Source organism: Gasterosteus aculeatus, chromosome 10 (genome assembly GCF_964276395.1).
Source record: "Gasterosteus aculeatus chromosome 10, fGasAcu3.hap1.1, whole genome shotgun sequence".
Classification (NCBI taxonomy): Eukaryota; Metazoa; Chordata; class Actinopteri; order Perciformes; family Gasterosteidae; genus Gasterosteus; species Gasterosteus aculeatus.
This window is the reverse complement of record NC_135697.1, coordinates 15,094,290-15,121,358: the sequence shown is the minus strand read 5'-3', so window position 1 is coordinate 15,121,358 and position 27,069 is coordinate 15,094,290. Positions and strand designations below refer to the sequence as shown.

The 27,069-nt window shown below is 42.8% G+C and overlaps 4 protein-coding genes across 6 annotated transcripts; 3 read left to right on the top strand and 1 right to left on the bottom strand.

Moving 5' to 3' along the window:
* Window positions 1–10: 10 nt before the first annotated feature.
* rpl14 (ribosomal protein L14) lies at window positions 11–2,469 on the bottom strand. The gene is made up of 6 exons (XM_040188819.2): window positions 2,226–2,469; window positions 1,434–1,535; window positions 1,249–1,343; window positions 622–721; window positions 399–452; window positions 11–108 (listed from the first exon to the last, which is right to left on the bottom strand). The coding sequence occupies exons 1-6, from the start codon at window positions 2,226–2,228 to the stop codon at window positions 49–51; spliced, it is 414 nt and encodes a 137-aa protein (XP_040044753.1). The 5' UTR covers window positions 2,229–2,469; the 3' UTR covers window positions 11–48.
* Window positions 2,470–2,868: 399 nt separating this feature from the next.
* On the top strand, window positions 2,869–12,565 carry LOC120826469 (uncharacterized). 3 transcript variants are annotated; one of them, XM_078080935.1, is made up of 10 exons: window positions 2,916–2,978; window positions 3,594–3,628; window positions 8,568–8,620; window positions 8,714–9,094; window positions 9,224–9,338; window positions 9,922–10,657; window positions 10,787–10,809; window positions 11,119–11,236; window positions 11,340–11,513; window positions 11,652–12,565. In XM_078080935.1, the coding sequence occupies exons 6-10, from the start codon at window positions 10,655–10,657 to the stop codon at window positions 12,312–12,314; spliced, it is 981 nt and encodes a 326-aa protein (XP_077937061.1). In that variant the 5' UTR covers window positions 2,916–2,978; window positions 3,594–3,628; window positions 8,568–8,620; window positions 8,714–9,094; window positions 9,224–9,338; window positions 9,922–10,654; the 3' UTR covers window positions 12,315–12,565. The 3 variants fall into 3 exon arrangements, 2 of the variants coding, with proteins under 2 accessions (XP_077937062.1, XP_077937061.1); XM_078080936.1 differs by lacking the exons at window positions 8,568–8,620; window positions 8,714–9,094; window positions 9,224–9,338; ... (3 more) ...; window positions 11,340–11,513; window positions 11,652–12,565 and adding exons at window positions 3,985–4,037; window positions 4,131–4,510; window positions 4,636–4,750; window positions 5,419–6,790 and having other exon boundaries at window positions 2,869–2,978; XR_013450881.1 differs by lacking the exons at window positions 10,787–10,809; window positions 11,119–11,236; window positions 11,340–11,513; window positions 11,652–12,565 and having other exon boundaries at window positions 2,923–2,978; window positions 9,624–10,039.
* Window positions 12,566–14,511: 1,946 nt separating this feature from the next.
* Window positions 14,512–20,535, top strand: LOC144383031 (uncharacterized). The gene is made up of 6 exons (XM_078080938.1): window positions 14,512–15,151; window positions 17,842–17,877; window positions 19,064–19,116; window positions 19,210–19,589; window positions 19,719–19,833; window positions 20,418–20,535. The coding sequence occupies exons 2-6, from the start codon at window positions 17,852–17,854 to the stop codon at window positions 20,429–20,431; spliced, it is 588 nt and encodes a 195-aa protein (XP_077937064.1). The 5' UTR covers window positions 14,512–15,151; window positions 17,842–17,851; the 3' UTR covers window positions 20,432–20,535.
* A 483-nt stretch (window positions 20,536–21,018) lies between these two features.
* LOC144383010 (uncharacterized) lies at window positions 21,019–23,061 on the top strand. The gene is made up of 5 exons (XM_078080937.1): window positions 21,019–21,153; window positions 21,283–21,305; window positions 21,615–21,732; window positions 21,836–22,009; window positions 22,148–23,061. Exons 1-5 carry the CDS (start codon window positions 21,151–21,153, stop codon window positions 22,808–22,810), a joined length of 981 nt encoding a protein of 326 aa, XP_077937063.1. The 5' UTR covers window positions 21,019–21,150; the 3' UTR covers window positions 22,811–23,061.
* Window positions 23,062–27,069: the final 4,008 nt, after the last annotated feature.

The window sequence follows — 27,069 nt, the reverse complement described above, 5'->3', positions numbered from 1 at the left end:
AGAAGATCAATTAACAATTGAACAGGAGATTTATTTTGTGGGAACTGTTCACTTCTTTGCTGCCTCCTTCTGGAGCTTCTTCACCTCGTGCTTGATGATCTTGTTCCTCTGTGGAAACAAAGAGCGTTAATACTGTAGGATGGTTCGCAACTTAACAAAACCTCAGCAGTGGAAACAATCAATTCATAAACACAATGTGATTGGGATTTTTTATCCAAAAAGCAATTGATTAAAGTTACACTTTATTCTATGAGGAAGAAGAATAAAATAGAAGATTGTTAAACTACTGACATTGACGTGTAAGCGCACAATCAAAACATTGTTTTTCTTGTGAACAGGATTCATTTGCACGAGGAAACCGGCATTAATGCAGCAGTCAGCGTCTCTGTTGAACTCACCATCCTCTTGGCCTTCATCACCCTGTAGCGGTCAAAGTCAGACATGTTGGCTCTCTGCAAAGAACCAGAGAAAGAAGTCAGGGAAGTGAGACATGTTTCACCACAACATTGGGCGAGAGACAACCGATGTACGTCATAGCCGGTGCATCACTCATAATGATGATAATGATCAAACTAATGTCTTAAGATGTTACATGATATTGACCAGAGACGTAGACTTTACCTTCTTTCTCGCCTCGATCTTCTTGGCCCAGCTGCTTTGTTCCCACTTCTGGTTGACCTCTGCCTTCTCCCAGGCTCTCCTCACAAACTTCTGGCGGGCACTGTGAACCATTAAATACCGTCAGTGCCGATATCGTATACTAATACTTAACAACAAAAGACAAGTCACGTTGACTCTACGGCGCCGTGTCCCCTGACTCTTCTGGAAGTATTCCATTCGAGGTGGTTCCACTTACATGCACGTTTACAGTACAACATGCACACAAATACGTCTGAGACCAAAACATTGGTTTGCAAACCCCCACAACTCACGCAATGCGTAGTCTCGCGTGCATTTTACTATTTAAAAACACTTTGATTCACACCTACACGGGTGAAATGCATCTGTAAGTACAGAAGGAAAATAGTCTGCAATTAACTGGATAAAGAGACTCATTATACTGCACAAGTTAGCAAATGGCTATTTTGAAATAATTTGGGTGTTTTACTGTTGAGAAAAAAAATTGTCAACATGGCGAGTAATGTACACCAATAGGTTTCACGGAGTGTACTCATTTAGGTATTGACATTTTAACTTTAGATCAGACGTTAGACTGGATTGTGTAGAAACTGGTGTGCTCCCACTTACCTGTGAGGTACTTTGATGACGTAGTCTGTGAGCTGCATGCACTTGAAGGGCATGGCTTGCCTCTTCACGCCTGTGCAGGGACCATCAACAAGAGCCTGAAAAGCACAAAGTCCAAATAAATACCAGCACCAGTCAAGTTAACACCAATTAACACCGATCCACCAACTATCCTCGAGGGCGCTCACCCTGTTTTGGTCGATGACGTCTACGATGGCCACCAACTTGCCGTTGTGGGGTCCGAAAGAGATGTAGGCAACACGGCCGATCTCAACGAAGCGTTTGAACACCTGAGGAAAACACCAGAAAGCTGCTGATCAGAAATAGAGTTTGAATGGGACGTTAGGTGCCCCGTGACGTCACGTGGACATTCGAATAGGGCAAAGTGAGTTACAATCACACTGGGGAGACGTTATCGTTAGCATCGTATATTATTTATCAGAGGCGCACAAAATTACACTCTGTTGTTTTAATGAGACGAAATGAGCAGTTTGATTTATCTAGTGAATACGTGTGACGTTGGCCGGCTTGTAGCGCCGAACTGTACAGCAACAGATCACTTAGCGCTAAGCTAACGTTAGCTGACGATAACTAACGTTAGCTTAATTTCACCGCTAACGGCCGGGGTGCCGTTCACAGACGATATTGTATTTAACAATAGGAAAGCACGACATTAAACGCAATAATTTGCGTGGTATAAGTAGTTGTTGTGGTGACGCAAATAGGATAAATGCGTTCGCTTAACCGAGCAGCGATGGGCCTTTTCAGCCCGGTGGACCACGTTGTATTGCGACCAGCAGCCGACATTTTACAGACATAGCGTTTAAACTTGAATATAAAGCCACGTGCACACATCCGACACATCGCCGATATGCTCGCGGTCACGTTAACGACACACACGGCCGCTGTTCTCTCAGAACAAAAAGTTACACGAAAACAAATTCGACATGAAAAAGCTAGAACTCTCATGGCGAACTCACCATGATGGCAGTCCCGAAGCAGAAAGGACGTCACAGCTTCCGCCTGGCGCAGATACGGCTTCCGCTGACACGCTGCGCATGCGCAGTCTTTCCTGGTTTTATACGATCACTCAGCGTCTTATTAAAGCCATTGGGTATTAAAACGTTTCAATGTTTGGAAGTTTCGGTCAAATTACACTCAACAGTGTGTAACGTGAATGTAAAACATCCACCAGGACGCCGTATTACACTTCTGCGTCACATTCTCTTTTGCTTTCACGGACGTGGTGAAATATCGGAAATAAGTACGAGCTGTTTTTCAGAGTGGCACACTGACGCAGAATCCAACTCTTCAGTCCTTCTAGTTAAATTGTTGAGTGTTTTATTTATTACGTGATACACATACCGTGGGAGCTGGAGGTACAACAAGTAGTGTGTATGGTCTAGACAAGTGACATAAAAGAATGGAGAGTGATTTTACATGACTTACAATAAACTGCATTTCAACCATAGGTGCATTTTAACCGTAAACAACCAGATCTACGGGCTAAATAAATGTATTTAAATGTGAAACGTCGAAGGCTTTGGCATCTTCTGTAATAAAGGGAAATTTACAATTGATTAGAAAAACAGAGTTCCTGTAATTTTCCGCGTTATGCCCTTGTAATTCCGATGCGCACTTGAACGCAGCACACGGGTTTAAGGGCGGTGTCGCAATAGCGAATGTTCACTTCCGGGCTAGCAGCGACGGAGAAAACCCCGTCCTTAAACCAGGTACCAAGTCTACTCTTATTTCAATAAATGTAATACATGTTTAATCTTAAAGGATTCCTCTCACCCTTTTGATCAATATATATAATTTTTTTCCGGTCTGTTAAAACAACTTCGTCACGTTATCGACCATAATAAAACAACATGGTTACTTTCTGTTTTGTAAACATTGTTTTCCGGTGAAATCATTTTAATATTTGCGTGTACTTTTCAGATTGGATAGGTTTAAGATTAGTGAGGAGAATAAAAGCGACCGTGGGGAAAGGCCCGAGTATTTTCCAGTTGAGTCATCTGTTCTTGTGATCACACAAAGGGCGAAGCCGAGTTCTTACAACGCTGTTATTCTACGTGCGAATCCAGAAATGTTCCGTATCTGTATCTGCTAAATGATGTGGCCAAATTGGTAAATTTGTTTGTACTTTTTGCATGACGTCATATGATGGGGAAAAAATCAAGTCCGTATATGGTTGATTTTTCTACCAACTGGTATATTTTCTTCTTAGGGATGCATTATATTATTTAGCGTTTCCCCCGTGCTGTTCCTTTACCGTCTTATTTTGTTGTTTACTCGAGTACTACTGAGAACTACTTTTAACATGTATTATTTTGTTCTCTAAGTGCAGAGGAATGGCAGCTGTTCCAGTAAGCTCTCGGTAAGAACCAGTTTTTAATTTTTTATGTGTATCATTAATAATTATCGAGCCCATGTTGACATATATAATGAAATGAGAAGCCTCCAACAGTGTAAATGTGTGGATCTAAGAAGACGCCAAGCAACACGATCTGGACAATGTTCACATTTCTTCTGTGGAAACGTATGAAAATAAAAGATTTGTGTTGATACCAATCGGTTATTTCGAATTATTTTTGCCCTGTAACCAGGGCACCATTATGCCACTTCTCTTCTATATTCTGTCCATTGTTCCTGCAAAATATTCTCAATATGGTCCAGTAAATACTGTCGAGGGTACCGACGCTTATTTTAGTTCTGTTCTTCACTTGACTGCAGGTCTGCAGATGAGCTGTTTACTGATCTTTTGACCCTGACAAAAGGACAGAAAGGTAAACTGCTCACACGCTTGCTTCACACGTTGTGCAGTCTTACTATGATGAGTATTTTCCAAATTGAATCAATACTTTTGACATGTGTTGCAGATCCAGGCTACTCATCATTGATATTGAAGTTTGTGTACGAACACAGAGATGAAAGAATCTCCTTGAAGAACCCACCTGGTGCCACTTTGACGATTGGAAACTTCAATTCAACCATCTACAAAGGGAAGAAGAACATTCTGAATGGGTGGAACAAATTTTACCTTCCAGATATCGTAAGCATGCAGGTCTTGGGCGTAGTGACGGGGACTTCGTGCCCGGGGGACCATCTCGTTCTGATGACCTGTGAGGACGGACAGCTGTACGCCTACGATGGAGAGGAGCTGCATGTGGTGGCTGTAAGCGTGAAGCAGCTACGCAACAAGGGAATCGAGTATCCAGCAGACAAGTCGTACTACAAAGGAGAGGCCTTCCCGAACACGGTGAGAAGTTACAGTGATGTGCTACGAACAAATGAGTGATTCTGCACCCTGATGATTGGTCACCTGTGTGCACTGAGAATGTTTTCATATTTTAATATCGTCTTGTGTGTGTAACTCGGACTAAGGACTGGGAGGAAGTGAGGAAGAGCGCTGTTGGGAGGCGATTGGACCAAAAGCATCGAGAACTGGTGACCGCAAAAACGCCAGAATTCATGCAGAATCTCAAATCCATCCAAACAGGTAGTTTAGTCTGTGCTGCAAAGTAAAGATAAAAATAGTAGTTTTTCTGTTCTGCGTGTATCGATATCTCACATCAACCCACTCATACCTTTTCACGGCCTTTTCTCAATTTGCGTTCTTGTCTGGACGTGATCAGCCAGATCCAATTCTAAAGTCTGCGTCTCGCCAAGGATGCTCAAAATACCTATTGTGACTCACCCCGCCCATTAGAGGAGACTCGTCTTTGTGAGAGCAAAATATCCCAGAATGCATTTCACCTCAGCAACAGGCAACAATGGCAGAGGAGAGTAAACACAACTGTCACTCAATGGAATTTTAGGACTTTTTCAGAGCAGAAGTTAGTCACTTAAGCAACACTATTGTTGTCAGTGTGTCAACATTGAGCCTTCTATTAGCTCCAGGATGTGGGAGATGTGAGGTGTAGTTAACGGGACCGTCAGACCCCTCAGCCTCATCTCACCCCGCAGAGAGCAGCCTGCTCCGCTGGTGTTCACGTCTCCGTTATACATGAGATATAACTAGACTTGTGTGTTCACAACCTTTAATTTATTCACTTATGTTGATAAAAACCTAATGTTTTATTGTACCTTAACGTCTTGTCTGTATCCACATCCAGGCTTGTTATTGTTTATCATTGTGCATTAAAACTAACAATGTTTAAATCAAAGGACATGAGGAGACCCGGGCTGTCATCAAGACTCCAGCAGTCATCAAGAACCAGCAGCAGGACGGCAGCTTAAAAAGGACTCTGGACTGTAACAATGATAAAGCAGCGATGGACGGGTGGGCACGTTGGGACACCGGCCGGACGGCTACAAGCGCGGGCAAGAACACATGCGGGAGTCTGCCAAAGCATCCGCGAGTTGTTGTTGTCTAGTTAGATAAAGTCAGTGAGTTGGAGAATAATCCGAAAATATTTAAAACTACGAATAAATTAATCAAGCACATAATCTATTTTTCTTAATTGTTTGACAATGTACAAGTTCAAGACAAATATACTGAGGTTAATTACTATATTCAGATCATAAGAGGGAAAAATATAGAGGGACAATTAGTAGAAATGTCAATAACTGCCTGAAGCACAAGAAAGTGGTTTGATAATCAAAAGTTCTTTTCATGGGCTTAGTTGGGGGTTCGCTGTCTTGTCTTGATTTAAGAGTTAGGTAAGGGGGGAAGCAGGATGTGCCAAGCAGGCAGACACGAGTCTGACAGGATGGGGAGTCAGTTTATGTCCTGGCTGAGGAATGTAAGGTCTGCGGGTCAACTAGAAGATTTACCAGCCAAAGGGGGGTTAGAGACACACCAACACTATTCAACATACACACTCTGTTTACGATGTTTACGTTAAGTCAGGAGTCTGGACATTGGATGTGACCGGATCTTAGATGCGGGAGGTGGAAGGTCCTCCTCTACGCCAGTTTAGGGCCAATAGAAATATTTCCTTCTCTGTCTTTCAAGGGTTATAAAACATGATGTTCTTGCTGATGTTAGTTAGTTGTTCTTCCGGCCTGTGTGCTGCCTGAACTGCTCCTGCCTTTGCAAACGCAGCGCTGATACTTGACCTGTGATCTGACAAATAAATTTTCCAGAACGAGAGAAGTCATTCGGCTGAATTTTTGATAACCCCGACCAGGCTCCAAATCTTGAACACGTATTCTTACAGGTTGAATGGCTGCCAACTGTCTGAATGTCACTGTCACTTTTCACTCGTCACTTTTGTCACTTCCTGTTCGCTAGTGCACTTTATTTTAATATTGTTTAACTTTTATTCGTATTCTTTTATTTTAAACTAACTCATAGCATTACGTTTTTATTTTACTACTCACGCACTGTTATCGTCTATTGTTGTACTGTCTACTGTTATGCACCAACCGCCATATCAAATTCCTTGTATGTCTGACATATTATGGCAATAAATGTTTCCTGATTCCTGTATTTATTGCTGTTGATTGTTTTATCCTGTAAAGCACTTTGGCTGGCCATTGGCCTTTAAAAGTGCTATATAAATAAATATATAAATAAAGTTGACATTGACATAAAGATTGCTGATTTGTTTTGGTTTTTACTCACCAGAAGTGATTCTTTGCCATTCAATACTGTCTGGTCTTGCAAAGAGGCAGAAAGTGGTGGAATTTCCACAGGAATTTTTGGCTCGGGAATTTTGAAAAAAGTGCCAAAGCTTTTTTGCAAAAGTACATAACGGGGAACTTAAATGTAGTTGAGTCCTAGCTCCGCTGGACCCTGGATGCAGCTGGTTGGGAACATTGTCTTCCAGAAACATCCACGTAAAACGTTCTTTGTCATTATGGAGCATATTGATTATTTGGTGAAGTCATGTTCATTTTAATATCAAGTTTATTTGTATACAGTAGACTAACGTTTTACAGCAGTGAGAGTAGAATGTATGTATCTCCACACAAAATTACACCATCACCTCGACTATTCACTTTCGGGGTCCATCAAAAAGCGCAAGTTGGGCAACTTATCACACTACATCAGGGCTATTGAGGCCACACTACTGCATTTGAGCACAAGTTTGGAAGATATTACTGGGGTTAATATATTATTGATAAGACAAGCTGCTAGTCATTAACAAACTGACATCTTATTGTTTCAGTTTTGAGGTACTGGCTGTGTTCAAAAACTCTTAACAGTAAGATAGCTGTCTTACTACCTTGATGTCTCGTCAAGGTGTCTGACTCATGGGTGAAGCCATCACAAAAAAACGTTTTTCGCTTTTAAGATAGTTGCGTAGATGATAACGTGTGCCGTTGGTGCGCTGAAAACACTAGGCTATCTAACGTCGGCTAACGTGCTAATGTTAGAAATTTGGCTGACTGAGGCCTCGCAAATCACAATTTTCAAGTAGGAGGTTTAACAAACTCTGAGTCAAACCCTCAACTCTGAGTTTATTTACCCTGAGATGGGAAACTGAGTTTTGGTTTCAGAACAGCGTAAGATTGGCGCTCTTCAAAACCCGCCCTCTTTGCGCTTCCGCCTTCCGGTGTAACTGAGATGCCTTCCGTATGCCAGTGAGATTTCACTCACACACCAGTGAGATGCGCATGAGTGTTTCGAGTATTAGTACGCTTAAGAGTGTCTCAGTAGTTAAGTCCTAAACGGCCCCTCATACGACCAGGTGATGTTCACAGGCTCAGTTACCATGGTGACTGACCCTGAGCTTTAGTTACCTCCCTTTGTGAAACAGACAAGCCAGAGTTTCCTTCATCTCAGGGTTAACAAACTCTGAGTTTCCACTAAACCTGCTTCTTGAAACGGACCCCTGGATAATGTTCACATTTCTTCTGTGGAAATGTATGAAGATAACAAGACACAATTTGACAGGACAATCTTTTATGTTTTGCATTTGGCAAGATTCATGTTGATATCAATAGATAGATAGATAGATGTATAGGGGAGAAAATAGAATAAAAAGATACACATTATATACAATATAATAAGATAGAAATATTAAATTATTAAATTAAATTAAATAAACTAAAACTGAAACAAAACAATAACAATAGTTACTTCTCATGATTTGTACCATCCAATAATTCCCGTTGATAGTAGCATAGTTCCAGGGGCACTCCGGTCAACATAAGAATAAAGTGAAATTGAAAGCACTCAACTTTGCCATTTTGTTGATGTCACTAAGGGGATTCTTCAACTGTTATGCCCTGTAACCAGAACACCATCATGCCACTTCTCTTCTATATTCTGTCCATTGTTCCTACAAAATATTCTCAATATGGTCCAGTAAATACTGTCGTGGGTACCGACGCTTATTTTAGTTCTGTTCTTCACTTGACTGCAGGTCTGCAGATGAGCTGTTTACTGATCTTTTGACCCGGACAAAAGGACAGAAAGGTAAACTGCTCACACGCTTGCTTCACACGTTGTGCAGTCTTACTATGATGAGTATTTTCCAAATTGAATCAATACTTTTGACATGTGTTGCAGATCCAGGCTACTCATCATTGATATTGAAGTTTGTGTACGAACACAGAGATGAAAGACTCTCCTTGAAGAACCCACCTGGTGCCACTTTGACGATTGGAAACTTCAATTCAACCATCTACAAAGGGAAGAAGAACATTCTCAATGGGTGGAACAAATTTTACCTTCCAGATATTGTAAGCATGCAGGTCTTGGGCGTAGTGACGGGGACTTCGTAGCCCGGGGGACCATCTCGTTCTGATGACCTGTGAGGACGGACAGCTGTACGCCTACGATGGAGAGGAGCTGCATTTGGTGGCTGTAAGCGTGAAGCAGCTACGCAACAAGGGAATCGAGTATCCAGCAGACAAGTCGTACTACAAAGGAGAGGCCTTCCCAAACACGGTGAGAAGTTACAGTGATGTGCTACGAACAAATGAGTGATTCTGCACCCTGATGATTGGTCACCTGTGTGCACTGAGAATGTTTTCATATTTTAATATCGTCTTGTGTGTGTGTGTGTAACCCGACAAGGACTGGGAGAAAGTGAGGAAGGGCGCTGTTGGCAGACGATTGGACCAAGAGCATCGAAAACTGGTGACCGCAACCAAGTCAGAATTCCTGAAGAATCTCAGATCCATCCAAACAGGTAGTTTTGTCTGCTGCAAAGTAAAGATTAAGATTGTATTGATATCTCTCATCAATCCACTCGTACATCACACATGAACGATCTCTAGAGTTGTTGGAATCACAAACCTGTGGCCAGTTATCAGCCTATTAAGTCAACTCTACCTTGACTTAAACAAATTGTAGCACTTAAATTACACATTTATAAATTGTACTTATAATGGCTCTTATCTACAGCAAGTTGTAAATCGGTTTATTTAATGAAATTGTCTCGTTTCTTGTTCTGTGCCTTATGGTTGAAATGCAGGAATCAGGATCAGGAATCCGGAAACATTTATTGTCAAAATATGTCAAACATACAAGGAATTTGTCTTGGCGGTTGGTGCGTGACAGACAGTGTAACAATAGACAACACTTATTGTAAGTCGCTTTGCTAAATGACGTGTGATGTAACTCAAGTCAGTCTTTGTCTCCTCGGCTCCGCCCCCTTTGGTCACCACTGCCTGTTTATCTGATCACTTGTTCCATCTTAAGTTCTATATGTTCATGTCATAATTTTTTGCTATTGAGCCGTCTAACATGTTTCTTTTTTCTCTTCTCTCCAGCAACATGCAAATGATCCCTTGTGTGGAGTGGTGTCGAATATGTAAATGTGTAAATACACACGAATATCTGAGGATTCTGCAATATAACTGTTGTGTTATGATTAAAAAACCAAATGTACATTGTCTTGAATTACATTTTTTTTTCGCAATTAAAATATTTTCTAAACCCGTGTGAGGATAAAATGCAAACCGACAAACGTATGATGAAGTTGAATTCTGTGACTAGCTTTATTACACAACAGAACTTCACCTTCAAACTCATTTAAATGCCGTTATTTGGTCGTCACATCGACATGAAATATAAAAACACGTTGCTCGAGGACGTCTACATTCTTATGTACCGTCATTACAACACGCCCCGCTAAAGCAGAACTCAAAAGTTCAAACTAGATACTCTGATGGTGTACTAAGTTTCTACGACACCAGCATTTTAAAAAATTGTTTTAGTCCTGCAACTTCTCCGCCACGGTTGAATGAACCCACCGACGCAGACGTCCTGCCGCTGGGGCAAGATCATCTTTTTGTTGTTCATGTTTTTTGGGGAGAAGTTCTTAAAGAAGAAGAGAGAATTGGCCAGTGTTGAGCAAACCAGTAACGACGGCATTCCAGTAGAACAAACACACTGAACTCCTCCCTGATCTCTACGTACTGGAAAGAAACTAAGGAGTGGTACCCGACTGCGGATGTGGAGCTTCACTTCTTGCTTTCTATTTCATTTACTGAGGACTCCGCCATGGTGAGAAGCTGCTCTGAAGGCCTTGTCCATGTCGATATTTAATATCCATATTATTGAACTGCACATTGATCATTTCCGCTGTTCTTGTTGAAATGTGTAACTGTTGTAATGTGCTGTGTGTTATTTCAGGCTTCTCAAGTACAAAGAGAAAGGTGCGTAAACTGATTCATGAGTCATCAGGTGAAACAAAACAGTTTCTGCTTAGTTGAAGTTAAAAAAACTTGGGTAAATTAAAAAAAAATAGTTTTGGAATCTAATTGGGTGATTTGAGATTATTGGAAAAACAGTTTTTAACCTAATTGAAAATGTTTAGTTTTCTTATAAAATAGACGTTGGTTTAAAAAAATGATACGTGTAGTTATCATTCAACTTTTTTTTATTGACAGTTTTTTAAGTACATCTTATTGCTGCATTCTGCTTTTTAATCTTCTAAACACTTTTAAAATATGTATCTTTTTTAGAGAAGAAGCCTTTCTGATAGATCAGGATCCATTCAGACGAAATGCTTATAAGCTCATCGTTAAAATGGCTCAGCTGATTTCCAAAGCTGGTGGTGGTACCACACATCTACTGGATGAGGTATGTCTGAGGACTCTTTTTGAAATGCACTGCTTTAATCACATAAATATTACGTGTCAAGAATAAATAATGACACCTCTTTGAATGTGTTGTGACTCCACAGATGCTTCACAGCATCTTCTTTTTGGGGAAAGTCAACGAGCCGACGTTTTCTCCAGAAAGCATCCTGCTGGATGAGGAGGTGTTAACTGAGTTGAGGGAGTTGTTCCCTCAGGCCTTTGAGCTCTTTTCCACCCACCTACCCAGACGGAGTCCATTTTCATGTGTGCTGGACATGGTAGGATCATAGTTTTTCAAAAAGATGATTAAATTCTTATTTTTAAAGATGCATAGAATATGTCACAGGCTATAATGACTCTACATTGTTGCATTTCACAATTAAAGCATGACTCAGTAAATTTGCAATTGCTTGCAGATTGTCTTCCTGAAAGGACGAGAAGAAGAAGGAGAAATACTCAGTGGCCTACGAGAGCTCATCATTGGCCTGGAGCTCGGTGACTCAAGGGAGCTGATCTCCTCCACCCTCTGCGTCTCACAAAGAACCGGCATCAGAAATCAAGTCAAGTACTACGGAGTCTCCATCGCCGCTGCCAGTGCTATTGCTCCCAAAAAAGGTCCCTTTCCTCGGCGATTCCTCATCGCGGCGTCCTGTCTCTACTACTGGGACGAGTATATAGCTGGTGCAGTGCTCACCTTCTCTCCAAAAGGGAAAAAGAAACCAGATTATGATGGAACCATCCAGCTTTCACAGTGGGTGAGGTGCCAGGCGTTTAGCCTCAGCCAGAAAAAAAAAGAAGAAGAAAATAAAACTCCTCCGTGCCTCTCATGTAGCAATTTGTTTGGTTTGAGGACAAACTCTAATGATAAGTGGGTCTACGGCAACTGTGGCGAGGTTGAAAGTTTGAGCAACTTGTTCAAAACGGAGGGTGACGTCAAACAGCAAGTAAAACCAAAATCTGCCAAGTACTCAGATCAGAAGAGGGACAAATATAAAAGGGAAATGTGTAGAGATCTGATAAATTGCCTGAGAGAAAAGAATTTTACCTGGAGGGAGGGAGATTTCTACAGCCCCTCTTAAAAGGGAGAATGATAAATATCCTGTTGATGAGAAGGCCAACAATTCTTAGGATGATTACTTTTGATGGGGTTATGCCCCATAAAACAATGATGATCTCCCTGCATCGACAGTTACTGGGGAGCTGGTGGTTCAACGCTTGTTGTTAATGATCCAGCTACTTACTTATGATAAAGATATGAATGCAAAGCAGGCAGAAGATATAAAGAGTTGATGCATTGATCATTTAAGTCACAATAAATTCATAAAGATTGCTCATTTGTTTTGTTTTTATTTACTCATCAGAAGAAGTGATTCTCTGCCATTTAACGCAGCACGAAGCCGGTGGCAGCCGACTTCTGGGGGGTCAGTTTAGAGTCCACAAAGAGGATCATTAATATCACCAGGGAGTATTTTCAACAGAAGAAGAACATGTTCAGCTTTACGGATGCTGTGTTCACCACATACGTTACTTCACATTAAAAATGAACTCACCCTGAATTAAAATAAGGGGTGATACATCTTTTCAGATGCACAAATTCCTCACTTTAAGTAGATAGTAGTACTATCCCCCATTTGTTGTGTGACGGCCCTTTGGTTTCGAGCAGAGCCTGCCGTGTGTGTGTGTTGTATGTGTGTGCTTGTCCCTCTGCCCTGTCTTGGAGGTCCATGGTAGGAGGAGCTCGTCAGCGCAACTAGGCTCCCGGTTTCATTTAAGACCTCGGCTGGTTGTTGTTTTGGGAATCTGTCGTTTTTGTTCACGTGAGCTTTATTTGGTTGATAATAAATTACACGTGCCGTCTACCACCCTGGGTTTCTCTATTTTTGTCATGGCCCAAGAGCCAGGTCGTGGCAGTTAAGGTCAAGTCACAAAAATGAAGTAAATGAAATTGTATTTTTAGCATGTTATGAAAAATTATGTTAACTAACTGAAAAAAATGTTTCTACCTCATTCGTAATGATGATTAGCATAAACCTTTGATCTTCTGACCCCACACGTCTGATTTGACTAAACTCCTATTCCGTGGCTTTTGAAGTGTGAACATACAAAAAACTAAGAAGCTGCCTTCAATTAGTATGAACCAGTGTGCTTTAATATATCGAGACCACAATTAGTCTTTTAGCACTTTCTTATTTCAAAACTCCACACTGTAATGTGGTAAAAGTATGTTAACAGAAGTATGTTAATAGATATATATACTGATTCAACACAGATTCACACGCACACGAGGCTGTTTAGGACTTAACTACTGAGACACTACGTACGAATGAAACACTCTTACGTTCGCTATTGAAATGCTCTCGCGCACACTACTGAGATTAGGGCTGCAACTAACGATTATTTTGATAATCGATTAATCGGTCGATTATTTCTTTGATTAATCGATGAATCCGATAAAAAAACAGCATTAAAAAGCTTTAATTTCCTAGCTTTTATTCTAAAACAAAACTGCAAATTCACATTGCAGTACAGGTTGCTCCTTGAACCTGATAATAATATATAAAAAATAAAGAAAAATGCAAAAAGGATTGGTTTTTTCTATACTATACTACTACAATATATATATATATATATGGTTCAATTCAGTACACCCCGTGACTCACTCTCAACCAATCAGAACGCTTGATTTCATCTGCCCCGTATTATAAAAGAATATACAATACGGGATATGAAAAATAACCAGTAGTCGAAGTGCAAGCAGCCAGTTGAATGGTGAATTTATGCTACTTTGTTGTTGTTGAATTCATATATATGGTCCACGACTGCTGATGCAGAGTCGTCCGTGCCGGAGTTCTTCACATTGCCTCTCCAACTTCTCACCATTGTAAACCTTTCAACTGGCTCAGATGTTTTTTTTGATGTGTGAGGCTGAAATGCAAACCACAACGTATGAGGAAGTCTACTTATGAGGAAGAATTCTGTGACCAGCATAACTACACAACAGAACTTCACATGGAAAAGATACATCCAGAAAACCACAAATAGATAAATACGTCAACAAGGTCCAACAAACTCATTTAAATGCATTAAAGGCAGTTAAAAGCAGAACTCATAGTTCTTACTCATCATTGTTACATGGTGTTTTTTTTTTTTTTTGCTTTTAGTTCTGCAAATGATCCCACGGACACAGACGCCCTGACATATGAAGAAGAAGAGAGAATTACCACAGCATTCCAGCAGAACAAACACACGACACATTAAACCCCTCCCTCGCTTTACATCATGGAAAAGACCAAAGGAGTGGAAGGCCGAATGCAAATGTGGAGCTTCACTTCTTGCTTTCTGTATAATTTACTAACAACTCCGCCGTGGTGAGAAGCTGCTCTGAAGGTCTTATCCATGTCTATATTTAATATTCATATTTCTGCAACAGGCTTAGTTAGTCACTATACAATAATAACCTTACTCAACATAGCCTCACCGGTAATTTGCTTGGAAGTAGTTTGCTTGTTTAAACATATTAATTAAAACAGAAAGAAGGAAGTGAAGCTACACTTTTGCACAGACATTTGCATTCGCCCGGCCGTTCCTTAGTTCATTTCCATTATGCGATAAAGCAGGCTACAGAAAGATCCATGTTGAAAAAACGCATTTGCAAATCATGCGACCATCGGGTGAGTCTCAAAAAACGCACACGCAAATGGGAAGCGAGCAACAAACAAATACATACAAATCCACAAATAAATATACGTAATACACATACATACATAATGTATTTTGATCACAACAGAACTTCTGTTTCCGCTTTCGTACTGACCACATTTGACTAAGCACAATGACTGAGGACGGTGTGGCAACAGCAAAGGTTCATTCCTCTTTCGGCCGAACATCGGCGGACATAATCTACTCGTTAAACCAGGTACCCAGCCTATTCTTATTTCAAGAAATGTGATAACACTTTTGATTAATCTGTCATTTTTGTCTGGTTAAAACCAGTGTTGGGCAAGTTACTGAAAATGAGTAATTAGTTAGTTACTAGTTACCTCTTTTGAATGTAAATGAATAACTTTACCAGTTCCTGTATATCAAAAGTAATTAGTTTCTAGGGAAAGCAACCTTTAAGTTACTTATGTCTGCTTTAGTTGAAATGGGCCAACAAGTCTCATCTCTCACCTCTGACCAGTAGCCACAACATTGTACCTCAAGAGGAGAAGCTTCTCAAACTTTAGATCTGAGAGCCTCTCTATGGAGAGAGAATCTGGTTCCCAGGGCTAAAGAGTCTTTCCAGCGGGGCACTGGATGGAGTGGCTGCATTATATTTAAGTGATACTTTCTTCATTATGAGAAACTGATTCAGAGAGTCCATCCCTGATTTAAACTACTCAGCTACTTCATTTTAAACAGAGACATAGGCGTCCTCCTGCCTCTCATCAAAGCTAAAGAATTCATCTTCTTTGGTAGATGGCCGGTGCTGTGTTGTGGGGGTTTCCCCTGGGTGCTAATCCTGCTCTGGGACATATTTTCTAGACTTGTTTTTACCAGGTCCTTCCTCTCCTGGGGTCCGTTTCAAGGAGCAGGTTTAGTGGAAACTCAGAGTTTGTTAACCCTGAGATGAGGGGAACTCTGGCTTGTCTGTTTCACAAAGGAAGGTAACTAAAGCTCAGGATCAGTCACCATGGTAACTGAGCCTGTGAACATCACCTGGTCGGGAGCAGGTTTTCTTCAATAAACTTGGAGTTTCTTTCCCAGTCTCCTTCCTCTGACAGCCGCCCAGCTAATCACACAGCACGCGTTCATTTCCTCATTCATTCACGTACTCTGTATCAGGCGGATTGTAGCGCAGTTTACACATATGCACAAAATAAGATCTGTTACGTTAAAGACTAAAGTGTTTTCTCGGACATGACACGTTCTTTTCTGGACGATCCTGTTGATCAGGGCTGTAGTGGAGGGTAAACGCACGTAAACGCCGTTTACGCACCTCTAGAATTTTGGAAAAAGCGTTTACGCACCTATAAATAGCGTTTACGCACCTCTAAGTGGCGTTTACGTACCTCAAAGTTCAGTGCTCCTTGTATTCTTCCGTTGGAATAATCCGAAATAAACTTGGTGTAATTTTAAAACAGCTAAGACTACGTTTCCTATTGTCGAACATATAAACGCCGTAGTCTGAATCCTTTTCATCTGCGCTGTATTACGGTCTGTGAGCATCCAATCAGTGACTTGCGGCTGCAGCAGCGACCAATCAGGATCCAGGAGGTGTGTAAACCTGCTGTATAGGCTATTTATGATGACATACACACTCATGTTCCAAGTACATGAGTGTTCCTTTAACTTATGTTGTCAGTGTAATTGTCAGTGTAAATTCAACATATTTTTTCAGGCAGTGAGAGGACAGCCAATGATGCAGAGAGCACAGGGAGAGGAGAAACACCAGGTCCAATAGAGAGAGGAGAAGCACAGAGGAGCCATGAACCCCAGAACGCGTGTTTTGGGGTTCATGGCTCCTCTGTGCAAGGCAGGACCTGACGTGGAGGACAAGGAGGCCCTCTGGGCACTACTGTAAAAAGGAGACTCTGTATGTAGATAGTTCTTAATCTGCAATTGTGTTGTTGTGTTGTGTTGACATACTTTTCTTTACTGTTTTCCTAAATTTAATAAACTACAAACTACTAACACATTTATTCATTGTCATTGATTGTATATGACTTTTACTGATAACATAATGTAATATAGCCAGGACAGCCTTACAGAGTCGCGACGCTTTGTGTTGCGTTGCTTCGCATCGCGTCGAGGTCTGCATGATCACAAAATTCAGAGTTTACCCACCTCTAATTTTACCACTACAGCACTGCTGTTGATGAAGAAGTGGTTTTACTTCGCAGGGTGTTAAACACGTCGGGAGAGAATATTGAGGCCCGATTAGATATATTGTAATTTCCAGATAACTACTTGTTTGACTGTTTTTTCTTCACAGTCCATCAAATATGTACATAACCTCATCCGTCCTCATATAAGTAATATCCCCCATCGTGCACATGCTCTCACATACAAGCACATTCTTTGTGTAGCATTACGTTTTCTGCAAACGTCAGTTTTCTATACAACATTAGAATATTAGTAAAGCTGCTGTATGCAGAGCCGTGAGAAACGTGTGCGTCGCTCTGAAACGTCTTTAAAACCTTTTTGTTCCCTGGACACAAACCAGTGAAGCCATTAAAGAGGAGTTCCACAGGATGCACCTGAATAAAACACATCATAGGTTCAATACCATTGTTCCAGTTTTTACCAGCGATATTATTCTTGTGGTTAAATATGAGCATGGGTGTGTATGTCAAGCCTGTGTGTAGTGCATTCTCGACCTACATTTTCGCATTTTCTGTCTAAATAGCTGGAAAACGTTTTCCTGCACATTTGCCCCGAGTTTCCATTTATCGCTGGTATTTTGCTTATTAGTGGCCTCCACTGCGCACCGGGCCTAACACCCCCAAACTGTTACATTATTGGACGATAAAGTACAGCCTCTCGTAACTTATTGTTTTAGAAATATCTCATTTTAGTATTGAATTACTGATAACTACTTTTAACCATAATTATTTTGTTTTCTAGGTGAGGAGTAATGGCGGCTGTTCCCGTAAGCTTTCGGTAAGAACCGGTTGTTTTTCATGGGTAATTTAACTAAGCAGTCACATAGAAAAGGCAGGTGTATTTTGTGCAATCATTTTTAATTATCCAGCCCATGTTCACATATACCACAAGAATGAAGCTTCTAACAGTGTAAATGTGTGGATCGAAGAAGACACCAAACCGGACCTGGGGTCCGTTTCAAGTAGGAGGTTTAACAAACTCTGAGTCAAACCCTCAACTCTGAGTTTATTTACCCTGAGATGGGAAACTCTGAGTTTTGGTTTCAGAACAGCGTAAGATTGGCGCTCTTCAAAACCCGCCCTCTTTGCGCTTCCGCCTTCCGGTGTAACTGAGATGCCTTCCGTATGCCAGTGAGATTTCACTCACACACACAAGTGAGATGCGCATGAGTGTTTCGAGTATTAGTACGCTTAAGAGTGTCTCAGTAGTTAAGTCCTAAACGGCCCCTCATACGACCAGGTGATGTTCACAGGCTCAGTTACCATGGTGACTGACCCTGAGCTTTAGTTACCTCCCTTTGTGAAACAGACAAGCCAGAGTTTCCTTCATCTCAGGGTTAACAAACTCTGAGTTTCCACTAAACCTGCTTCTTGAAACGGACCCCTGGATAATGTTCACATTTCTTCTGTGGAAATGTATGAAGATAACAACACACAATTTGACAGGACAATCTTTTATGTTTTGCATTTGGCAAGATTCATGTTGATATCAATAGATAGATAGATAGATACTTTATTGATCCCTCGAGAGGGAAATTTGGGTATCACAGCAGCATGTATAGGGAAGAAAATAGAATAAAAAGATCCACATTATATACAATATAATAAGATAGAAATATTAAATTATTAAATTAAATTAAATAAACTAAAACTGAAACAAAACAATAACAATAGTTACTTCTCATGATTTGTACCATCCAATAATTCCCGTTGATAGTAGCATAGTTCCAGGGGCACTCCGGTCAACATAAGAATAAAGTGAAATTGAAAGCACTCAACTTTGCCATTTTGTTGATGTCACTAAGGGGATTCTTCAACTGTTATGCCCTGTAACCAGAACACCATCATGCCACTTCTCTTCTATATTCTGTCCATTGTTCCTACAAAATATTCTCAATATGGTCCAGTAAATACTGCCGTGGGTACCGACGCTTATTTTAGTTCTGTTCTTCACTTGACTGCAGGTCTGCAGATCAGCTGTTTACTGATCTTTTGACCCTGACAAAAGGACAGAAAGGTAAACTGCTCACACGCTTGCTTCACACGTTGTGCAGTCTTACTATGATGAGTATTTTCCAAATTGAATCAATACTTTTGACATGTGTTGCAGATCCAGGCTACTCATCATTGATATTGAAGTTTATGTACGAACACAGAGATGAAAGACTCTCCTTGAAGAACCCACCTGGTGCCACTTTGACGATTGGAAACTTCAATTCAACCATCTACAAAGGGAAGAAGAACATTCTCAATTGGTGGAACAAATTTTACCTTCCAGATATTGTAAGCATGCAGGTCTTGGGCGTAGTGACGGGGACTTCGTGCCCGGGGGACCATCTCGTTCTGATGACCTGTGAGGACAAAAAGCTGTACGCCTACGATGGAGAGGAGCTGCATTTGGTGGCTGTAAGCGTGAAGCAGCTACGCAACAAGGGAATCGAGTATCCAGCAGACAAGTCGTACTACAAAGGAGAGGCCTTCCCAAACACGGTGAGAAGTTACAGTGATGTGCTACGAACAAATGAGTGATTCTGCACCCTGATGATTGGTCACCTGTGTGCACTGAGAATGTTTTCATATTTTAATATCGTCTTGTGTGTGTGTGTGTAACCCGACAAGGACTGGGAGAAAGTGAGGAAGGGCGCTGTTGGCAGACGATTGGACCAAGAGCATCGAAAACTGGTGACCGCAACCAAGTCAGAATTCCTGAAGAATCTCAGATCCATCCAAACAGGTAGTTTTGTCTGCTGCAAAGTAAAGATTAAGATTGTATTGATATCTCTCATCAATCCACTTGTACATCACACATGAACGATCTCTAGAGTTGTTGGAATCACAAACCTGTGGCCAGTTATCAGCCTATTAAGTCAACTCTACCTTGACTAAAAACAAATTGTAGCACTTAAATTACACATTTATAAATTGTACTTATAATGGCTCTTATCTACAGCAAGTTGTAAATCGGTTTATTTAATGAAATTGTCTCGTTTCTTGTTCTGTGCCTTATGGTTGAAATGCAGAAATCAGGATCAGGAATCCGGAAACATTTATTGTCAAAATATGTCAAACATACAAGGAATTTGTCTTGGCGGTTGGTGCGTGACAGACAGTGTAACAATAGACAACACTTATTGTAAGTCGCTTTGCTAAATGACGTGTGATGTAACTCAAGTCAGTCTTTGTCTCCTCGGCTCCGCCCCCTTTGGTCACCACTGCCTGTTTATCTGATCACTTGTTCCATCTTAAGTTCTATATGTTCATGTCATAATTATTTGCTATTGAGCCGTCTAACATGTTTCTTTTTTCTCTTCTCTCCAGCAACATGCAAATGATCCCTTGTGTGGAGTGGTGTCGAATATGTAAATGTGTAAATACACACGAATATCTGAGGATTCTGCAATATAACTGTTGTGTTATGATTAAAAAACCAAATGTACATTGTCTTGAATTACATTTTTTTTTCGCAATTAAAATATTTTCTAAACCCGTGTGAGGATAAAATGCAAACCGACAAACGTATGATGAAGTTGAATTCTGTGACTAGCTTTATTACACAACAGAACTTCACTTTCAAACTCATTTAAATGCCGTTATTTGGTCGTCACATCGACATGAAATATAAAAACACGTTGCTCGAGGACGTCTACATTCTTATGTACCGTCATTACAACACGCCCCGCTAAAGGAGAACTCAAAAGTTCAAACTAGATACTCTGATGGTGTACTAAGTTTCTACGACACCAGCATTTTAAAAAATTGTTTTAGTCCTGCAACTTCTCCGCCACGGTTGAATGAACCCACCGACGCAGACGTCCTGCCGCTGGGGCAAGATCATCTTTTTGTTGTTCATGTTTTTTGGGGAGAAGTTCTTAAAGAAGAAGAGAGAATTGGCCAGTGTTGAGCAAACCAGTAACGACGGCATTCCAGTAGAACAAACACACTGAACTCCTCCCTGATCTCTACGTACTGGAAAGAAACTAAGGAGTGGTACCCGACTGCGGATGTGGAGCTTCACTTCTTGCTTTCTATTTCATTTACTGAGGACTCCGCCATGGTGAGAAGCTGCTCTGAAGGCCTTGTCCATGTCGATATTTAATATCCATATTATTGAACTGCACATTGATCATTTCCGCTGTTCTTGTTGAAATGTGTAACTGTTGTAATGTGCTGTGTGTTATTTCAGGCTTCTCAAGTACAAAGAGAAAGGTGCGTAAACTGATTCATGAGTCATCAGGTGAAACAAAACAGTTTCTGCTTAGTTGAAGTTAAAAAAACTTGGGTAAATTAAAAAAAAATAGTTTTGGAATCTAATTGGGTGATTTGAGATTATTGGAAAAACAGTTTTTAACCTAATTGAAAATGTTTAGTTTTCTTATAAAATAGACGTTGGTTTAAAAAAATGATACGTGTAGTTATCATTCAACTTTTTTTTATTGACAGTTTTTTAAGTACATCTTATTGCTGCATTCTGCTTTTTAATCTTCTAAACACTTTTAAAATATGTATCTTTTTTAGAGAAGAAGCCTTTCTGATAGATCAGGATCCATTCAGACGAAATGCTTATAAGCTCATCGTTAAAATGGCTCAGCTGATTTCCAAAGCTGGTGGTGGTACCACACATCTACTGGATGAGGTATGTCTGAGGACTCTTTTTGAAATGCACTGCTTTAATCACATAAATATTACGTGTCAAGAATAAATAATGACACCTCTTTGAATGTGTTGTGACTCCACAGATGCTTCACAGCATCTTCTTTTTGGGGAAAGTCAACGAGCCGACGTTTTCTCCAGAAAGCATCCTGCTGGATGAGGAGGTGTTAACTGAGTTGAGGGAGTTGTTCCCTCAGGCCTTTGAGCTCTTTTCCACCCACCTACCCAGACGGAGTCCATTTTCATGTGTGCTGGACATGGTAGGATCATAGTTTTTCAAAAAGATGATTAAATTCTTATTTTTAAAGATGCATAGAATATGTCACAGGCTATAATGACTCTACATTGTTGCATTTCACAATTAAAGCATGACTCAGTAAATTTGCAATTGCTTGCAGATTGTCTTCCTGAAAGGACGAGAAGAAGAAGGAGAAATACTCAGTGGCCTACGAGAGCTCATCATTGGCCTGGAGCTCGGTGACTCAAGGGAGCTGATCTCCTCCACCCTCTGCGTCTCACAAAGAACCGGCATCAGAAATCAAGTCAAGTACTACGGAGTCTCCATCGCCGCTGCCAGTGCTATTGCTCCCAAAAAAGGTCCCTTTCCTCGGCGATTCCTCATCGCGGCGTCCTGTCTCTACTACTGGGACGAGTATATAGCTGGTGCAGTGCTCACCTTCTCTCCAAAAGGGAAAAAGAAACCAGATTATGATGGAACCATCCAGCTTTCACAGTGGGTGAGGTGCCAGGCGTTTAGCCTCAGCCAGAAAAAAAAAGAAGAAGAAAATAAAACTCCTCCGTGCCTCTCATGTAGCAATTTGTTTGGTTTGAGGACAAACTCTAATGATAAGTGGGTCTACGGCAACTGTGGCGAGGTTGAAAGTTTGAGCAACTTGTTCAAAACGGAGGGTGACGTCAAACAGCAAGTAAAACCAAAATCTGCCAAGTACTCAGATCAGAAGAGGGACAAATATAAAAGGGAAATGTGTAGAGATCTGATAAATTGCCTGAGAGAAAAGAATTTTACCTGGAGGGAGGGAGATTTCTACAGCCCCTCTTAAAAGGGAGAATGATAAATATCCTGTTGATGAGAAGGCCAACAATTCTTAGGATGATTACTTTTGATGGGGTTATGCCCCATAAAACAATGATGATCTCCCTGCATCGACAGTTACTGGGGAGCTGGTGGTTCAACGCTTGTTGTTAATGATCCAGCTACTTACTTATGATAAAGATATGAATGCAAAGCAGGCAGAAGATATAAAGAGTTGATGCATTGATCATTTAAGTCACAATAAATTCATAAAGATTGCTCATTTGTTTTGTTTTTATTTACTCATCAGAAGAAGTGATTCTCTGCCATTTAACGCAGCACGAAGCCGGTGGCAGCCGACTTCTGGGGGGTCAGTTTAGAGTCCACAAAGAGGATCATTAATATCACCAGGGAGTATTTTCAACAGAAGAAGAACATGTTCAGCTTTACGGATGCTGTGTTCACCACATACGTTACTTCACATTAAAAATGAACTCACCCTGAATTAAAATAAGGGGTGATACATCTTTTCAGATGCACAAATTCCTCACTTTAAGTAGATAGTAGTACTATCCCCCATTTGTTGTGTGACGGCCCTTTGGTTTCGAGCAGAGCCTGCCGTGTGTGTGTGTTGTATGTGTGTGCTTGTCCCTCTGCCCTGTCTTGGAGGTCCATGGTAGGAGGAGCTCGTCAGCGCAACTAGGCTCCCGGTTTCATTTAAGACCTCGGCTGGTTGTTGTTTTGGGAATCTGTCGTTTTTGTTCACGTGAGCTTTATTTGGTTGATAATAAATTACACGTGCCGTCTACCACCCTGGGTTTCTCTATTTTTGTCATGGCCCAAGAGCCAGGTCGTGGCAGTTAAGGTCAAGTCACAAAAATGAAGTAAATGAAATTGTATTTTTAGCATGTTATGAAAAATTATGTTAACTAACTGAAAAAAATGTTTCTACCTCATTCGTAATGATGATTAGCATAAACCTTTGATCTTCTGACCCCACACGTCTGATTTGACTAAACTCCTATTCCGTGGCTTTTGAAGTGTGAACATACAAAAAACTAAGAAGCTGCCTTCAATTAGTATGAACCAGTGTGCTTTAATATATCGAGACCACAATTAGTCTTTTAGCACTTTCTTATTTCAAAACTCCACACTGTAATGTGGTAAAAGTATGTTAACAGAAGTATGTTAATAGATATATATACTGATTCAACACAGATTCACACGCACACGAGGCTGTTTAGGACTTAACTACTGAGACACTACGTACGAATGAAACACTCTTACGTTCGCTATTGAAATGCTCTCGCGCACACTACTGAGATTAGGGCTGCAACTAACGATTATTTTGATAATCGATTAATCGGTCGATTATTTCTTTGATTAATCGATGAATCCGATAAAAAAACAGCATTAAAAAGCTTTAATTTCCTAGCTTTTATTCTAAAACAAAACTGCAAATTCACATTGCTGTCACGGTGTGGTTCACTTCCTGTCTTATTTTGTAGTTTTCTGCCACTCGTGTCCCCGGGTAACTTCACTTCCTGCCTTGTCTCGTCATCCCCTGTGTTCGTCTAATAGTTTCCACCTGTGTCCAATCACCTGCACCTCCCTTGTGTATTTAAGCAGTGTGTCTTCTGTGTCACTTGTCGCGTCATTGTCTTTCGCCACGCATGTCTTTCGTCTTGGATCGCCGTAGTTTCTCGTCTGTGTGCTTTTGCCTCCGGTTCCTGTTTTTTGAGCTTTGACTATTAAAGTCTTTTGTTTTCTACAAGTCTGCGTTTGAGTCCTGCCTTCCACCCCGCAACCCTGACAGAATGACGCGACCAAGAAAGGGCTCAGCAGACCCGCTGCCAGACTATGGTCCGGACTACCTGGACGTAAGGAGTCCCTTCTGGCAGCGGAAAACAGACTGTGTTTTTGGTCCCAGGAGCTATCAGCTCGCCTGCCTCGAGCTCCGGGACCTCCTTAACCCTAGGAGGAGCAAGCGGAAGAAGCGATCTCCCGTTCCCGCTGGGCCGCCGCAGCGATCTCCCGTTCCCGCTGGGCCGCCGCAGCGATCTCCCGTTCCCGCTGGGCCGCCGCAGCGATCTCCCGTTCCCGCTGGGCCGCCGCAGCGATCTCCCGTTCCCGCTGGGCCGCCGCAGCGATCTCCCGTTCCCGCTGGGCCGCCGCAGCGATCTCCCGTTCCCGCTGGGCCGCCGCAGCGATCTCCCGTTCCCGCTGGGCTGCCGCAGCGATCTCCCGTTCCCGCTGGGCCGCCGCAGCGATCTCCCGTTCCCGCTGGGCCGCCGCAGCGATCTCCCGTTCCCGCTGGGCCGCCGCAGCGATCTCCCGTTCCCGCTGGGCCGCCGCAGCGATCTCCCGTTCCCGCTGGGCCGCCCCGACTCTCACCCATGCCCCCGACCCGACCAGTTCCAGCCCCACGCTCCATGCCCCCGACCCGACCAGTACCGGCCCCACGCTCCATGCCCCCGACCCGACCAGTACCGGCCCCACGCTCCATGCCCCCGACCCGACCAGTCCCCGCTCCGAGACTCATGACCCCGACGCCCCCAGTCCCCGCTCCGAGACTCAGGCTCCCTCCCTCCCATCCCATGGTCCTCTCCCACCCTCCCGTTGGTGATTTGAGGGCCGTCTGGGATCCGGCCCTTGAGGGGGGGGCTACGGGGTGGGTTATGGGGGGGGCCGAGCCGCCGCAGACTGCGGAGTTGTTCCATGTCCCCGAGCTGGAGCAGACTGCGGAGTTGTTCCGTGTCCCCGAGCTGGAGCAGACTGCGGAGTTGTTCCGTGTCCCCGAGCTGGAGCAGACTGCGGAGGTGTTCCGTGTCCCCGAGCTGGAGCAGACTGCGGAGGTGTTCCGTGTCCCCGAGCCGGAGCAGACTGCGGAGGTGTTCCGTGTCCCCGAGCCGGAGCAGACTGCGGAGGTGTTCCGTGTCCCCGAGCCGGAGCAGACTGCGGAGGTGTTCCGTGTCCCCGAGCCTGAGCAGACTACGGAGGTGTTCCGTGTCCCCGAGCCTGAGCAGACTACGGAGGTGTTCCGTGTCCCCGAGCCTGAGCAGACTACGGAGGTGTTCCGTGTCCCCGAGCCTGAGCAGACTACGGAGGTGTTCCGTGTCCCCGAGCCTGAGCAGACTACGGAGGTGTTCCGTGTCCCCGAGCCTGAGCAGACTACGGAGGTGTTCCGTGTCCCCGAGCCTGAGCAGACTACGGAGGTGTTCCGTGTCCCCGAGGTGCCGACGACGACTACTACTACCCCGGACGTTTCCCGTGTCCCCGAGCTGCCGACGACGACTACTACTACCCCGGACGTTTCCCGTGTCCCCGAGCTGCCGACGACGCAGACTACTACTACCCCGGACGTTTCCCGTGTCCCCGAGCTGCCGACGACGCAGACTACTACTACCCCGGACGTTTCCCGTGTCCCCGAGCTGCCGACGACGACTACCCCAGACGTTTCCCGTGTCTCAGAGTCTGCCATTCTAGAGACGTTCCGTGCCCTGCAGTCGCCGCTCCGGAGCCGGATTGGTGACCGCCCGCCGGGCAGACCCCCAGAGGCTCCCCGCTCGTCTGGCCGCCCGCCAGGCCGCCCGCCAGAGTTTCCAGGGTGGTCCGACCAACGTCTATGGTTTCCCTCCCCACCCACCCCTTGTTCGCTCTAGTGTTGGCCGTCTGGAATTCGGCCCTTAAGGGGGGGGTACTGTCACGGTGTGGTTCACTTCCTGTCTTATTTTGTAGTTTTCTGCCACTCGTGTCCCCGGGTAACTTCACTTCCTGCCTTGTCTCGTCATCCCCTGTGTTCGTCTAATAGTTTCCACCTGTGTCCAATCACCTGCACCTCCCTTGTGTATTTAAGCAGTGTGTCTTCTGTGTCACTTGTCGCGTCATTGTCTTTCGCCACGCATGTCTTTCGTCTTGGATCGCCGTAGTTTCTCGTCTGTGTGCTTTTGCCTCCGGTTCCTGTTTTTTGAGCTTTGACTATTAAAGTCTTTTGTTTTCTACAAGTCTGCGTTTGAGTCCTGCCTTTGCTTTGGAAGTAGTTTGCTTGTTTAAACATATTAATTAAAACAGAAAGAAGGAAGTGAAGCTACACTTTTGCACAGACATTTGCATTCGCCCGGCCGTTCCTTAGTTCATTTCCATTATGCGATAAAGCAGGCTACAGAAAGATCCATGTTGAAAAAACGCATTTGCAAATCATGCGACCATCGGGTGAGTCTCAAAAAACGCACACGCAAATGGGAAGCGAGCAACAAACAAATACATACAAATCCACAAATAAATATA